Source organism: Hyla sarda, chromosome 4 (assembly GCF_029499605.1).
Source record: "Hyla sarda isolate aHylSar1 chromosome 4, aHylSar1.hap1, whole genome shotgun sequence".
Classification (NCBI taxonomy): Eukaryota; Metazoa; Chordata; class Amphibia; order Anura; family Hylidae; genus Hyla; species Hyla sarda.
The window spans coordinates 178925904-178942237 of NC_079192.1; the positions used below are offsets into that span (position 1 = coordinate 178925904).

Consider the following 16334-nt stretch of genomic DNA (forward strand, 5'->3'; position numbering starts at 1 on the left):
GATTTACTAAGAGCCACTGAGCATGTAGTGTTAATGTTGAAACTGTGTTACATACTGCAATAAGCTGTATAGGCTCTATTCTTATTCTCAGTGAGACGGTTGTATTTATTAACATTTGTTTTGACTATTTTGATGCAATTCATTAGGCATGTTATTTTCACATCATAGCTGTTGTACAAGTAAACAAATATCTTCCATCAACTCACATGCTTAATACATATTTTTGGCATTTTACAACTCCTATTAGTAGCCTTTCTAAATACATTTCAGAATAGAGCTGATGATCAGTAAATACCATATATACAGTCATGGCCGTAAATGTTGGCACCCCTGACATTTTTCAAGAAAATGAAGTATTTCTCACAGAAAAGGATTGCAGTAACACATGTTTTGCTATACACATGTTTACTCCCTTTGTGTGTATTGGAACTAAACCAAAAAGGAGGAAAAAAAGCTAATTGGACATAATGTCACACCAAACTCCAGAAATGGGCTGGACAAAATTATTGGCACCCTTTCAAAATTGTGGAAAAATAAGATTGTTTCAAGCATGTGATGTTCCTTTAAAGGGGTTATCCAGGAAAAAACTTTTTTTTATATATCAACTGGCTCCAGACAGGACAATCTTAATCCTTTCAGTACTTATGAGCTGCTGAAGTTGAGTTGTTCTTTTCTGTCTAAGTGCTCTCTGATGACACGTGTCTCGGGAACCGCCCAGTTTAAAAGCAAATCCCCATAGAAAACCTCTTCTACTCTGTGCAGTTCCCGAGACAAGCAGAGAGGTCAGCAGAGAGCACTGTTGCCAGACAGAAAACAACAACTCAACTTCAGCTGCTGATAAATATTGAAAGGATTAAGATTTTTTAATAGAAGTAATTTACAAATATTTTCAACTTTCTGGTGCCAGTTAATAAAAAAAAAAAAAATAATAATAATAAGTTTTTTCCTGGAATACCCTTTTAACCCCTTAAGCACCAAGGGCGTACAGGTACGCCTTTGCTCCCTGGTACTTATCTATCAGCAGGCACCCCGCGCAAATGCCAAGGGGGTCACTAGACCCCCCCATGTCGGCGATCGGCGCAAATCGCAAGTGAATTCACACTTGCGATTTGCGCCAATTCCGGGTCATACGGGTCTATGGTGACCCGGAATAGAAGGGGGATCGCGGGTGTCCTAGACACCCACGATCCCCCTGTAGCAATAGGAGTGAGGTGGCAGGGTTGCCACCCCTCCTATCTCTGCTATTGGTGGTCTAGACGCGACCACCAATAGCAGATCGGGGGCGGAGGGATTTACTTTCGGTTTCCCCGTCCTGCCCACCCACAATAGGCGGGGCAGGACGGGGAAACCGACAGGGACCGGCGCCGAAGATCCACTTACCCATCGGCGACGGCAGCGGGCGACGATCAGCGGCGGCAGCGGGCGACGATCGGCGGAAGAAGAGGACCGCGACGCAGCTCCCTGGATCCAACGGAAGCCGGTGAGTTACTTAGCAACATCTGGAGGGCTACAGTATGAGACCACTATAGTGGTCTCTAAACTGTAACCCTCCAGATGTTGCAAAACTACAACTCCCAGCATGCCCAGAGAGCTGTTTAGGCTTGCTGGGAGTTGCAGTTTTGCAACAGCTGGAGGTCTACAGTTTGAGACCACTGCAAAGTGATCTCTATACTGTGCACCTCCAGATGTTGCAAAACTACAACTCCCAGCATGCCCAGACAGCAGTTTGCTGTCTGGGCATGCTGGGAGTTGTAGTTTTGCAACATCAAGAGGTCCACAGTTTGGAGACCACTGTGCAGTGGTCTCTAAACTATAGCTCTCCAAATGTTGCAAAACTGCAACTCCCAGCAAGCCTAAACAGCAAACAGCTGTCTCTGCATGCTGGGAGTTGTAGTTGCGATCCCTCCAGCTGTTGCATAACTACATCTCCCAGCATGCCTTTCGGCGATCAGTACATGCTGGGAGTTGAAGTTTTGCAACAGCTGGAGGCACACTGGTTGGAAAATACTGAGTTACGTAACAGAACCTAACTGAAGGTTTTCCAACCAGTGTGCCTCCAGCTGTTTCAAAAGTACAACTCCCAGCATGCACGGTCTGTCAGTACATGCTGGGAATTGTAGTTTTGAAACAGCTGGAGGTTTGCCCCCCCATGTGAACGTACAGGGTACATTCACACTGGCGGGTTTACAGTAAGTTTTCTGCTTCAAGTATGAGCTGTGGCAAATTTTTCACCGCAGCGCAAACTCCTAGCGGTAAATTCACTGTAAACCTCTGCCAGTGTGAACGTACCCTAAAAACACTACACTTACACATAATAAAGAGTAAAACACTACATTTACACCCCCTTACACTGTCCCGTTAATAAAAAATAAAAAACGTATTGTACGGCAGTGTTTCCAAAACAGAGCCTCCAGCTGTTGCAAAACAACAACTCCCAGCATTTCCGGACAGCCACTAACTGTCCAGGCATGCTGGGAGTTTAGCAACAGCTGGAGGCACCCTGTTTGGGAATCACTGGCGTAGAATACCCCTATGTCCACCCCTGTGCAATCCCTAATTTAGTCCTCAAATGCGCATGGCGCTCTCTCACTTCAGAGCCCTGTCGTATTTCAAGGAAACAGTTTAGTGCCACATATGGGGTATCTCCGTACTCGGGAGAAATTGCACTACAAATATTGGGGGGTATTTTTCCTTTTACCCCTTATGAAAAAGAAAAGTTGGGGTCTACACCAGCCTGTTAGTGTAAAAAAATTTTTTTTTTTTTACACTAACATGCTGGTGTTGTCCTTTACTTTTTATTTTCACGGGAGGTAAAAGGAAAAAAAAGACCCCCAAAATTTGTAACGCAATTTCTCCTGAGTACGGAGATACCCCATATGTGGGCGTAAAATGCTCTGCGGACGCACAACAAGGCTCAGGAGTGAGAGAGCACCATGTACATTTGAGGCCTAAATTGGTGCTTTGCACAGGGGTGGCTGATTTTACAGCGGTTCTGACATAAACCCCAAAAAATAAATACCCACATGTGACCCCATTTTGGAAACGACACCCCTCACGGAACGTAACAAGGGGTATATTGAGCCTTATCACCCCACAGGTGTTTGACAAATTTTCATTAAAGTTGGATGGGAAAATGAAAAAAAATATTTTTTTCACTAAAATGCTGGTGTCACCCTAAATTTTTCATTTTCACAAGGGAAAATAAAAAAAAGCCCCCCCAAATTTTTAACCCCATTTCTTCTGAGTAAGAGCATACCCCATATGTGGATGTAAAGTGCTCTATGGGTGCACTACAATGTTCAGAAAAGAAGGAGCGCCATTGGGATTTTGAAGAGAAAATTTGTCCGGAATTGAAGGCCACTTGTGTTTACAAAGCCCCCATGGTACCAGAACAATGGACCCCCCACATATGTGACCCCATTTTGGAAACTACACCCCTCATGTAATGTAATAAGGGGTACAGTGAACATTTATGCCCCACAGGTGTCTGACAGATTTTTGGAACAGTGATCCGTGAAAATGAAAAATTTAATTTTCCATTTGCACAGCCCACTGTTCCAAAGATCTGTAAAACGCCAGTGGGGTGTAAATGCTCACTGCACCACTTATTAAATTCTGTGAGGGGTGAAGTTTCCAAAATGGGGTCACATGTGGGGGGTCCACTGTTCTGGCACCACGGAGGGCTTTGTAAGTGCACATGGCCCCTAACTACCATTCCAAACGAATTCTCTTTCCAAAAGCTCAATGGTGCTCCTCCTCTTCTGAGCATTGTAGTTCACCCGTAGTGCACTTCAGGTCCACTTATGGGGTACCTCCATACTCAGAAGAGATGGGGTTACAAATTTTGGGGGGTATTTTCTGCTATTAACCCTTGCAAAAATGTGAAATTTGGGGGGAAACACACATTTTAGTGAAAAAAAATATATATATATTTTTTTACATATGCAAAAGTCGTGAAACCCGTGTGGGGTATTAAGGCTCACTTTATTCCTTGTTACGTTCCTCAAGGGGTCTAGTTTCCAAAATGGTATGCCATGTGGGTATTTTTTGCTGTTGTGGCACCATAGGGGCTTCCTAAATGCGACATACCCCCCGAGCAAAATTTGCTCTCAAAAAGTCAAATATCACTCCTTCTCTTCGGAGCATTGTAGTTCGCCCGTAATGCACTTCATGCCAACTTATGGGGTGCCTCCATACTCAGAAGAGATGGGGTTACAAATTTTGGGGGGTATTTTCTGCTATTAACCCTTGCAAAAATGTGAAATTTGGGGGAAACACACATTTTAGTGAAATTTTTTTATTTTTTTTTTACATATGCAAAAGTCGTGAAACACCTGTGGGGTATTAAGGCTCACTTTATTCCTTGTTACGTTCCCCAAGGGGTCTAGTTTCCAAAATGGTATGCCATGTGGGTTATTTTTGCTGTTCTGGCACCATAGGGGCTTCCTAAATGCAACATGCCCCCCAAAAACCATTTCTGAAAAACATACTCTCCAAAATCCCCTTGTCGCTCTTTCGCTTCTGAGCCCTCTACTGCGCCCGCCGAACACTTTACATAGACATATGAGGTATGCGCTTACTCGAGAGAAATTGGGCTACAAATATAAATATAAATTTTCTCCTTTTACCCCTTGTAAAAATTCAAAAATTGGTTTTACAAGAACATGCGAGTGTAAAAAATAAAGATTGTGAATTTTCTCCTTCACTTTGCTGCTATTCCTGTGAAACACCTAAAGGGTTAAAACACTTACTGATTGTCATTTTTAATACTTTGGGGGGTGTAGTTTTTATAATGGGGTAATTTGTGGGGTATTTCTAATGGGAAGACCCTTCAAATCCACTTCAAACCTGAACTGGTCTCTGAAAAAAAGCAAGGTTCAAAATTTTGTGAAAAATTGGAAAATTGCTGCTGAACTTTGAAGCCCTCTGGTGTCTTCCAAAAGTAAAAACTCAGCAATTTTATGATGAAAACATAAAGTAGACATATTGGAAATGTGAATAAAAAAAATATATATTTTGAATATCCATTTTCCTTACAAGCAGAAAGCTTCAAAGTTAGAAAAATGCTAAATTTTCAAATTTTTCATCAAATTTTGGGATTTTTCACCAAGAAAGGATGCAAGTTACCACAAAATGTTACCACTATGTTAAAGTAGAATATGTCACGAAAAAACAATCTCGAAATCAGATTGATAACTAAAAGCATTCCAGAGTTATTAATGTTTAAAGTGACAGTGGTCAGGTGTGCAAAAAACGCTCTGGTCCTAAGGTGTAAAATGGCCTGGTCCTTAAGGGGTTAAACTCACCTGGGGCAAGTAACAGGTGTGGGCAATATAAAAATCACACCTGAAAGCAGATAAAAAGGAGAGACGTTCGCTTGGTCTTTGCATTGTGTGTCTTTGTGTGCCACACTAAGCATGGACAACAGAAAGAGGAGAAGAGAACTGTCTGAGGACATGAGAACCAAAATTGTGGAAAAATATCAACAATCTCAAGGTTACAAGTCCATCTCCAGAGATCTAGATTTGCCTTTGTCAACAGTGCGCAACATTAACAACAAGTTTGCTACCCATGGAACTGAAGCTAATCTCCCTGGGTGTGGACGGAAGAGAAAAATTTATGAAAAGTGTCAACGCAGGATAGTCCAGATGGTGGATAAGCAGCACCAAACAAGTTCCAAAGATATTTAAGCTGTCCTGCAGACTGAGGGAGCATCAGTATCAGCGCAAACCATCTGTCGACATTTAAATGAAATGAAACGCTGTGGCAGGAGACCCAGGAGGACCCCACTGCTGACAAGAGACATAAAAAAGTAAGACTACATTTTTCCTAAATGAACTTGAGTAAGCCAAAATCCTTCTGGGAAAACGGCTTGTGGACAGATGAGACCAAGATAGAGATTTTTGGTAAGTCACATCATTCTACTGTTTACCGAAAACTGAATGAGGCCTACAAAAAAAAGAACACAGTATTGTTGCCTCTGGCACTGGGTGCCTTGAATGTGTGCAAGGCATCATGACATCTGAGGATAACCAACGGATTTAGGGTCGCACTGTACAGCCCAGTGTCAGAAAGCTGGGTTTGCTGCCGAGATATTGGGTCTTCCAGCAAGACATTGACCCGAAACAAAAGTCAAAAAGCACCCAGAAATGGATGGCAACAAAGCGTTAGAGAGTTCTGAAGTGGACAGCAAGAGTCCAGATCTAAATCCCATTGAACACCTGTGGAGAGATCTTAAAATTGCTGTTGGGAAAAGGCGCCCTTCCAATAGGAGAGACCTGGAGCAGTTTGCAAAGGAAGAGTGGTCCAACATTCCGGCTGAGAGGTGTAAGAAGCTTATTGATGGTTATAGGAAGCCACTGATTTCAGTTATTTTTTCCAAAGGGTGTGCAAATAAATATTAAGTTAAGGGTGCCAATAATTTTGTCCGGACCATTTTTGGAGTTTGGTGTGACATTATGTCCAATTAGCTTTTTTCCTCCCTTTTTCGTTTAGTTTCAATACACACAAAGGGAATAAACATGTGTATAGCAAAACATGTGTTACTGCAATCCTTTTCTGTTAGAAATACTTCATTTTCTTAAAAAATTTCAGGGGTGCTAACATTTACGGCCATGACTGTACACCATTAATTGGTGTTTTCTCATCTAAATCTCCTATATTTGTCTCCATAGCAGAAAAGAAAATGTATTTAATACTATTAGAGATTTTATTTTACTTTGATGATTTCTAGGTAAATAATTACTTTTCCTTCCATGTCCAAGGTTACATTTTTTACAATGCCACAGACAGGGTGATATGTAAGTGCCATTGGCTCTGCTGTACGCGTCTGGAGAGGACAGCAGCAGGGTCTGGACCATGGTCTGCCTATTAGTGACCTCCGCTATAGATACCGTAAATAGGCATAAACCACTTTTTGTTACTGAATTATATTCAGGGCTGGGTGAATATGAGGCTAAGCTGGCATGAATCATGTTCAGGGCGATACTATTATGAAGCTTCTACTCACACCTACTTAGGCTTGCCTTCACCCCCAATTTTGCAGTAAAGCTCCAAGCCATCTGACAAGCAATAAGTAAAAAGTACAGCTAGTGAACCAAATAGCAATGCCCCTATATCTCGGGAACCAGGAGGGGGGATGAGCATAGCAAGAAAGTAAAAAGTACCAATGGAAGGCACATTATCAATTTTTTTGTTTATTTTTTTAAATTTTTTTTTTTTAAAGCATTACTGTCTTTTAAAATAACTTGATATGTCGCGCAGAAATGTCAAAAGTTAAGATTGGTTGGGACCAATCAAATACTCCTAAGTGTCTCAGGGCAAAACAATGAAAATTACAATTTTAGGGACAAGTCCCCAAGGACTGCCCTAAACTAGAGACTACTTAACTAAATTATTAAAACTTAACTTTTATTACAACCACTTAATTATAAATTGTGCTTTTGGTACCATAGTGAAAAAATGTTAAAAAGTCCGGTCATCCACTGTGTGACTACAAAATAGGTCAATATTGCCCATATGCCTTGTGATCAGTGTCACAGTGGGAAAGTCTAGCTCGCCCAGACAGTGTCGCCACCGCTGACTAGAGAAATTCCCACCCTATTCAAGTATTACTTTTGTGTCACTAGGATGCCGTTTTATAAAAACATTATAGCCCCTCCTGCTAACGTTTCGCCAGTGTACCCTGGCTTTTTCAAAGAAGTGAGAAGTCCTCACTTCTTTGAAAAAGCCAGGGTACACTGGCGAAACGTTAGCAGGAGGGGCTATAATGGGCAATATTGACCTATTTTGCAGTCACACAGTGGATGACCGGACTTTTTAACATTTTTTCACTATGGTACCAAAAGCACAATTTATAATTAAGTGGTTGTAATAAAAGTTAAGTTTTAATAATTTAGTTAAGTAGTCTCTAGTTTAGGGCAGTCCTTGGGGACTTGTCCCTAAGATTGGTTGGGGTCTCAATGCTGTGATCTTTAGTTTTATCCTCTGATCTTTAGTTTTAGCTGGATGAAGCAGGGCAGTTGCACAATTTGCTCGGCTCGCTGACCAACTTACGTGTGCTATGGGCTTCACTCAGTTATGACTAACATTGGAGAGAGGGGGGGGCTCAGCATTGAGACCCCAACTAATCTTAAGTTTTTATGTGTCAGTGTGACAAAACAGTAACACTTTAAATCTTGGAATTTTATTAAAGCATTGTTGTCATTTAGCAAAACTTTTCACATGTCAAAAGTTTAGATCACATCAGGTCTAAGGACTGAAACCTGGTGAGATCTAAACTTTTGACATTTCAGAAGTTTTACTAACTGACAGAAAGGCTTGAACTTTGTTTCACCCATATCCTTGTGTTTCCATATTGTCATATTCTTCTTTGTTGTTAGCCCAGTCCTCATCCAAATACTGGAGTTTCAATTGTCATGTGAATCCTTAATCCTTTACTAATCACTAGGATCATGAAGTAATGCATTTATTTATGTCTTTCACAGCCGTTTGACCTAAAGAAAATAGAGATTATGGTGGAGTTCCCAGAAGACTATCCCACACAGGTATTCGTTTACCAGAAGCCATTTTGAAGACTGAGCATTAAAGGGGTTATCCAGGAATAGGAAAGCAGAGCTACTTTCTTTCAAAAACACCTCCCCGTCTGTCTCCACGTTGGGTATGGTTCTGCAGCTCAGTTCCATTGAAGTGAATGGAGCCAAGTTATTAAACCACACCCAACCTGGAGACAGATGTGGAGCTGTTTTTTTAACCTGTTAAGGACCCAGGGCATACAGGTACACCTTGACACCCTGGTACTTAAAGGTACTTTTTGTCCCCGCCACGCATCAGCAGGCCCCCCGCGCAAATGCCCAGGGGGGGGTCATACGGGTCTATGGTAACCCAGAATATAAGGGGGATCAGGGTTTTCCAAGATATCCACGATCCCCCTGAAGGAATAGGAGTGAGGTGGCAGGGTGCCACCCCTCCTATCCCTGCTATTGGTCGTCAAGAAACGACGACCAATAGCAGATCGGGGGCGGGGGGGGTTAACTTTCAGTTTCCCCGTTCTTCCCACCCACAATAGGCGGGGCAGAACGGGGAAACGGAAGGGGGCCGGTGCCGAAGGTCCATTTACCCATCAGTGGCGGCGGTGATCGGCTGCAGAAGAGGACGGCGATGCGGCTCCCTGGATCCCTGGAAGCCGGTGAGTTGCCTAGCAACATCTGGAGGGCTACAGTCTGAGACCACTATACAGTGGTCTCTAAACTGTAGCCCTCCAGATATTGCAAAACTACAACTCCCAGCATGCACAGACAGCTGTTTGCTGTTTGGGCATGCTGGGATTTGTAGTTTTGCAACATCTGGAGGGCCACAGTTGGGAGATCACTGTGCTGTGGTCTCTAAACTGTAGCCCTCCAGTTGTTGCAAAACTGCAAATCCCAGCATGCCCAAACAGCTGTCTAGGCATGCTGGGAGTTGTAGTTGCATACCTCCAGCTGTTGCATAACTACATCTCCCAGCATGCCCTTCGGCGATCAGTACATTCTGGGAGTTGTAGATTTGCAACAGCTGGAGGCACACTGGTTGGAAAATACTGAGTTAGGTAACAGAACCTTACTGAAGGTTTTCCAACCAGTGTGCCTCCAGCTGTGGCAAAAGTACAACTCCCAGCAAGCACGGTCTGTCAGTACATGCTGGGAGTTGTAGTTTTCAAATGCGGATTGCGCTCTCTCACTTCGTAGCCCTGTCGTATTTCAAGGAAACAGTTTAGGGCCACATATGGGGTATTTCCATACTCGGGAGAAATTGCACTACAAATTGAGGGGGGCTTTTTCTCCTTTTACCCCTTATGAAAAGGAAAAGTTGGGGTCTACATGTTAGTGTAAAAAAAGAAAAAATTTTACACTAACATGCTTCTGTTGCCCCATACTTATTTTTCACAAGCGGTAAAAGGAAAAAAAGACCCCCAAAATTTGTAACGCAATTTCTCCTGAGTACGGAAATTTCCCATATGTGGGAATAAAATGCTCTGCGGGCGCACAACAAGGCTCAGGAGTGAGAGCGCACTATGTACATTTGAGGCCTAAATTGGTGAAGGAGCACCATTGGGCTTTTGAAGAGAAAATTTGTCCGGAATTGAAGGCCACATGTGTTTACAAAGCCCCCATAGCCCCCAACAATGGACCCCCCCCCCCACATGTGACCCCATTTTGGAAACTACACCCCTCACGTAATGTAATAAGGGGTACAGTGAGCATTTACACCCTCACAGGTGTCTGACAGATTTTTGGAACAGTGGTCCGTGAAAATGAAAAATGTAAATGCTCACTGCACCCCTTATTAAATTCTGTGAGGGGTGTAAATTCCAAAATGGGGTCACATGTGGGGGGGTCCACTGTTCTGGCACCACGGGGGGCTTTGTAAATGCACATGGCCCCCGACTTACATTCCAAACAAATTCTCTCTCCAAAAGATCAATGGCGCTCCTTCTATTCTGAGCATTGTAGTGCGCCAGCAGAGCACTTGACGTCCACACATGGGGTATTTCCATACTCAGAAGTGGGGGTTACACATTTTGGGGTCATTTTCTCCTATTACCCCTTGTAAAAATGTACAAGAAATGGCCGGGTCCTACGGTGAAAATTGACTGGGTCCTTAAGGGGTTAATGAAATTAGCTCAGTTTTTCTATTCCTCGATAACCCATTTAAAGGAAATCTGTCATCAGAATCACCTGCACTAAACCTGTTACACAGGCTTGTAGTGCGGGTGATCCTGATTAAAACGCTTCTTACCTCATTAAAAACTATGCAGCGGTTCGCCAGATATCTTCATTTTTAGTTATATGGTATTCCCAGGCTTGGGGCTCAGTGGGAGGTCCGCAGCATCAGCACGGACTCGCTTACGTCATTTTCGCTGGGCGGAGCGGCTGCCCAGCTCATGAATATTCATGGCTGCCTCATCGCAGTCTTCCTCCTGGTGTAGGTCACGTGGGTAGCGCCGCGCATGCGCCACGCGCCGTACACCCGGAAGCGGCATTCTCCTGCATAGATAGATATGCAGGATAATGCCGCTTCCGGGATGACAGATTTCCTTTAATACCAACACAATGCCCCCTTACCTTATTTACCATGTTATATTTGTTTGTAAACAGTTCATTTTAAAGGGATATTATGGAGAAATACATTATTTTAAAACTGGATAGGGTGTCGGGAAAAGTGAAAGAAATCATGTACTTAAATACTATCCAGTCTTAGCTGTAGTCCCTCTTGGTAGCTGTCCTGTCCCATAGAAAGTGGCCACTCAGTGAATCACTGACTGAGGCAGGTCACAGCTGTGGCAGCTCAGGACATAGAATAGTGAGGACCAGCACCGGAGGGGATTAGGTGAGTTAACAAAAAAATATATATTTATATATGTATAATATTGTTATAATTTTTTTTCCATGACACCCTGGGTAGTTTTAAAAGTAAAAATTTTTTCCAAAATACACCTTTACACTTTATTGTTGTGGGTGGGAGATTTAATTCACCTGTTGAACTATCTAAGGGGTTAAAGCGTTACTGTCATTAGAATGACAGTTGCCCCTAATTATAATCCTGTAAAGTACATGGCAGCACACTTTACACCCAAGCCGGCCAACAGACCCGACCCTTTCACTTGGGTGGGTCTCAGGAGTGAGACTCAGTGTAGTCTAGTCTTTTGACCTGTCTGGACAACATGTCAGATATTTATTAAAATGACAGTGACACTTTAAGTTAGCTAATTTAGTTTTTATTTTGCAAAACACAAATTCTCCTATCTTGGGAAGACATCAGGATTGTCTGTATTGCTCTTTCATCTTCCTCACGCAGAGAACTGGGATCATTCTAACAACTTTGCTCAGTACAATTAATTCCACCTCCCTCCACTCTGTGCTTTTTTTTATAAGACTACATTGAGGAGATTAAAGCTGTCCCAACACTGTCTCCCAAAGAGGATTTAATAAGATCTTTGTTGGCTTTGAGATGACGTTTGATGTATTTTCATCATTTTTTGCGTCTCAGCAGCCTTCTTTGTTAAATTATAAAAAATGCTGTGATTGACAGCAGATAGTTTTATTTGGTATCACCCCTGCATTGCCCCCTTTCTCAAGAAATCTACAGTCATTCTCTGTTCCTGTCCCACTTAATCTGTTTAAGCAATCTAAAATGTTCATATATGTCATAGTTAATTGTGAGGATCATAGTCCTTTATGTACTTATGTGTCTTTACGTTCATCTCTGGTACTTTTGCAGTGCAGAATAACAAAATGGTATAAATGATGTTCAGATGCAAAATTTTAGATCTGATGCATTGTGTTTGCCCTAGAGAACCATTTACATGACAATAAGAGAAGCAGGTTTCTCCCAACCACATTTGAAAGGGCACATTCAACTATGGGATTTTCATAGGATTGTCTATTAAGGTGGCAGTATCTATTAATCTGGCAATGCACTTTAAATAGCTCCACAAGGAGGAAAATCCTGGCACTCCACACTTCAGCTTATTCTTTTAAACATTTCAGCTTTATTTTAACTACTAGCTGAGTACCCAGCTTTGCCCGGTTTTTCCTTCCTAATCCTTGTTGGGGAGTAAAATAAAAAAAGAAGGAAGCTTTTGACGTCATATCCCATCCTCATATATTGTTGTCATATCCCGCCCCTATATCCCGCCCCCATATCCCGCCCCCATATCCCGCCCCCATATCCCGCCACCATATCCCGCCCTCATATCCCGACCTCATATCCCGATCTCATATCCCATCCTCATACACCTTCTTCATATCCCGTCCTCATATCTTGTCCTCATACCCCGTCCTCCTGTCCCATCCTCCTATCCTGACCTCATATCCCTTCCTCATATCCCGGCTTCTGGTGGGACTGATTTGTGATGAAGATATTGGCCCTCATTTACTTAGAAAATTGGGTTGTAATTCTATCTTGCTTTCTTACCCGACTGCTTTTTTCCCCTGGTATTTATTATTATGTCGCATCCTGTTTGTCGCACTTGGTTTTGTTGGTTTTGTGGTGTCGGGAAATAATCCACAACAATTCAACAAATTCGGGTTGGAAACCTTTAGAAATACGTGGGAAAGCTCAGAAATGTCGGGTTACGCCCCTTTTTCGGGTTTGGGAGAATCCACATCGGGTCCGTTGGGAAAAAATGTCGCATGGTGTCGCAGACTGGCGCACGATGTCTGCAACATGTCGCAGACAAAGATGCGCCAAAAAACCCGACAAAACAAGTTGGGTTTAGAATAGTAAATGAGGGCCATTGTGAGCTTAAAATAGAAGGGGACGTGGCTTTGTGGGACTGGGCTTGATTTGCAAGCCAGACCGATGCACAAAAAGAGTAGATACTAAAAGGGTGGGGCTTAAAAGTGGGTGTTTCTTTGTGAGATGGGGTGTGGCTTGCAAGCCAGACTGACACATTCACCAGGAGATGCGGAGCTTGTGGAGTAAGGCAATGGAAGTCCCATATACTTGCATGGGACTTGAAACAAAAAAACATTTTTTATATAAAGGTGTAGGTAAGGGTTAATTTAACTATCATATCTTTTTATTTGACATATAAGTAATATGTGTACCAGGTATTATTGAAATATCTCCAGCCGTACAGAAGTTATGCGGGAACATACATTTCCCTTAGATTTGCATGGGACTTTAAACAAAAAAAACGCCCCTCACAAATGGGGGTAGTTAAGGGTTAAATAAACTATCCTATATTTTAAGTGGACATATAAGTAGCATGTGACCAAGTATCGAAAAATATCCAGCCGTTTGGAAGTTATGCAGTAACATATATTTCCCATAGACTTGTATGGGACTTTAAACAAAAACCCCGACCCTGGCAAATGGGGGTGAGTAAGGGTTAAATTTCCTATCCATGTTTGTTGTTGACATATAAGTAACATGTTTGCCAGGTTTCATGTTAAAGGAGATATCCCATGCAGCAAAGAAAAAAAAATACATAGCCATTCCATAGTATATTCACCTACCACCTCTCTGACATGTTTGTGATTTTTTTCCGGCCCCCATTCACCGGCTATTCAGCTCATAAATTCCAGTTACTTCCTGATTATGGTGGCTCTGCCTGTGATCTCAAAGACTACATTTCCCTGCATGCACTGCTCACATTTCCTGCTCTCAGCTGCCTGAGCAGAGAGCTTGTTACCACCCCTAATTTATGTTAGTCACTCCCACAGCTCTGTTAGCTCACTCCCACATAACACTGAGCTCCAATCATAGCCCTATACAGCAGGGTGGCCACGAGGAAACAAAATGAAATCTCAGTGCTCAGAGAGAGGGACCCTGGAGTTGAAGCTGCAGTTTTACAATGTAAAATCACTCCCTCCCCCTCCTGCTTTACAGTGGCACAATCACCTCCCCCCTTCTCTGCCCTGCACTCCTCTCTCCCCAGTGCTCAGTGTGACAGCTCTACTCTCCCTCCCCTCCATTCTCAGTGTGACAGCTCTACTCCCCTCCCCCCTCCGTTCTCAGTGTAAAAACATTAGCAAGGAGAGGGGAGAGAATCAGCCTGTTTGCTGGGGCTGCTATGATCTGAATCAGCTGGCAAATAGGCAGTGCTGCTCAGCCAATCACTGCAGAACAGAGGGAGGACAGTGTGAATATTCATCAGATGGGAGGTGCTAAGGCCGAGCACAGGGAGGTCTCTGCAGCACAGGGGATTTCTGGGTAATTGTCACGGCCCCGGGATGCTGCTGCTAACAGCCTGAATAGGGGGTCGAAAGTCATGAAAACCTGGAACAGCTGAATTTCCTGTCAGACAGAAGAATGCAGATAAAGCTTGTTTCTAAGCAGCATTGGTAATGGAAGTGATTTACAAACCTATATAACTTTACCTTCTGCACTAAAAGCTGAACAATTTTTTCACTGTGAGACTTGTCCTTTAATATCTTTAGCTGTTTGGACGTGATGCTGGAACATACACACATACACACACACACACACATTGAGTGTTATTTATATATATATATATATATATATATATGTATATAAAACTCAATGTGTGTGTATGTATATTGCACAAAAACGTCCAAACAGCTAAAGATATTAACATGAAACTTAGCACACATGTTACTTATTTGTCAACAACAAACATAGGATAGGAAATTTAACCCTTACTCACCCCCATTTGCCAGGGTCGGGGGTTTTGTTTAAAGTCCCATACAAGTCTATGGGAAATATATGTTACTGCATAACTTCCAAACGGCTATGTGCGTTCACGGTGGTGGTGATAGGACTCAGGACCCCAGGACAGACAGGGGGAGAGAAGCGGGTGGTGGCGGCGGTCTCTGGCACCGCAAAAGCCGCTGCAGTTCATTGATTTAAAGCGCCCGCTTTAAAACAATGATCTGCAGCGGTGTAGCCAGGGGGGAGGGGTTTAGTGGGGGGGGATAAATAGCCGTTAACTTATACCGGAATATCGGTATAAGTTATCGGCTATGGGCCCTAACCTCCACAGATTATCGGTATCGGCCCTAAAAAAACGATATCTGTCGATCCCTTATCGAGATAGGAGGTCAAGATAGGAGGTTGAGATAGGAGGCCGGGATATAACAACAATATATGTGGATGGGATATGAAGTCAAAAGCTTCCTCCTTTGTTGATTTTCCTCCCCAATAAGGATGAGGAAGGAAAAACCGGGCAACGCCGGGTACTCGGCTAGTATTTTTTCAAATTTTTCTCCGCCGGCAGTCAAATAGCTTGGACCGTCCCACCGCTATAAGGTGGCCTCATTGGGACGGACCCTACACTGTGAATATGCCTCTGTGTGAACAGTTCAGTAAGCATGGCAGGGTCTGGAACATCCAAGACACCTTATATACACACCTGATAGAGGTGGGTGGGGTGCAAGGCCAACATGGAGGTAGCCACTCCCCCGTATGTGCAATACAGACAAAGAATAAGTCAGCCAGCACTTTAGTTGATACCAAACTATTATATGGACCTGGCCTACAGGTGCACGCTACTAGGCTAGATATACAGCAACAGAAGATTGCAGCAGCACACTGCCAGCACAAAGATATAGTTGAAACATGAATATGCAGTTAAAACATGGAGAGCTATACAGCTATGGTGTAATAGATGCAAATGTGAAACTATGAAATAGTGAGGCACTCAGCTCGCAAATTTTTCTCCGCCGGCGGTCAAATAGCTTGGACCGTCCCACCGCGATAAGGTGGCCTCATTGGGATGGACCCTACACTGTGAATATGCCTCTGTGTGAACAGTTCAGTAAGCATGGCAGGGTCTGGAACATCCAAGACACCTTATATACACACCTGATAGAGGTGGGTGGGGTGCAAGG

The 16334-nt window shown here is 43.1% G+C and overlaps 1 protein-coding gene across 3 annotated transcripts in view; it reads left to right on the forward strand.

Moving 5' to 3' along the window:
- Positions 1-16334, forward strand: part of LOC130368759 (uncharacterized) — a 97840-nt gene that overhangs the window by 42258 nt on the left and 39248 nt on the right. For all 3 annotated transcript variants that reach the window (XM_056572936.1, XM_056572937.1, XM_056572938.1), the window contains one exon: positions 8487-8546. In XM_056572936.1, the coding sequence (XP_056428911.1) occupies positions 8487-8546 (60 nt within the window). The remainder of the gene's footprint in view (positions 1-8486; positions 8547-16334) is intronic.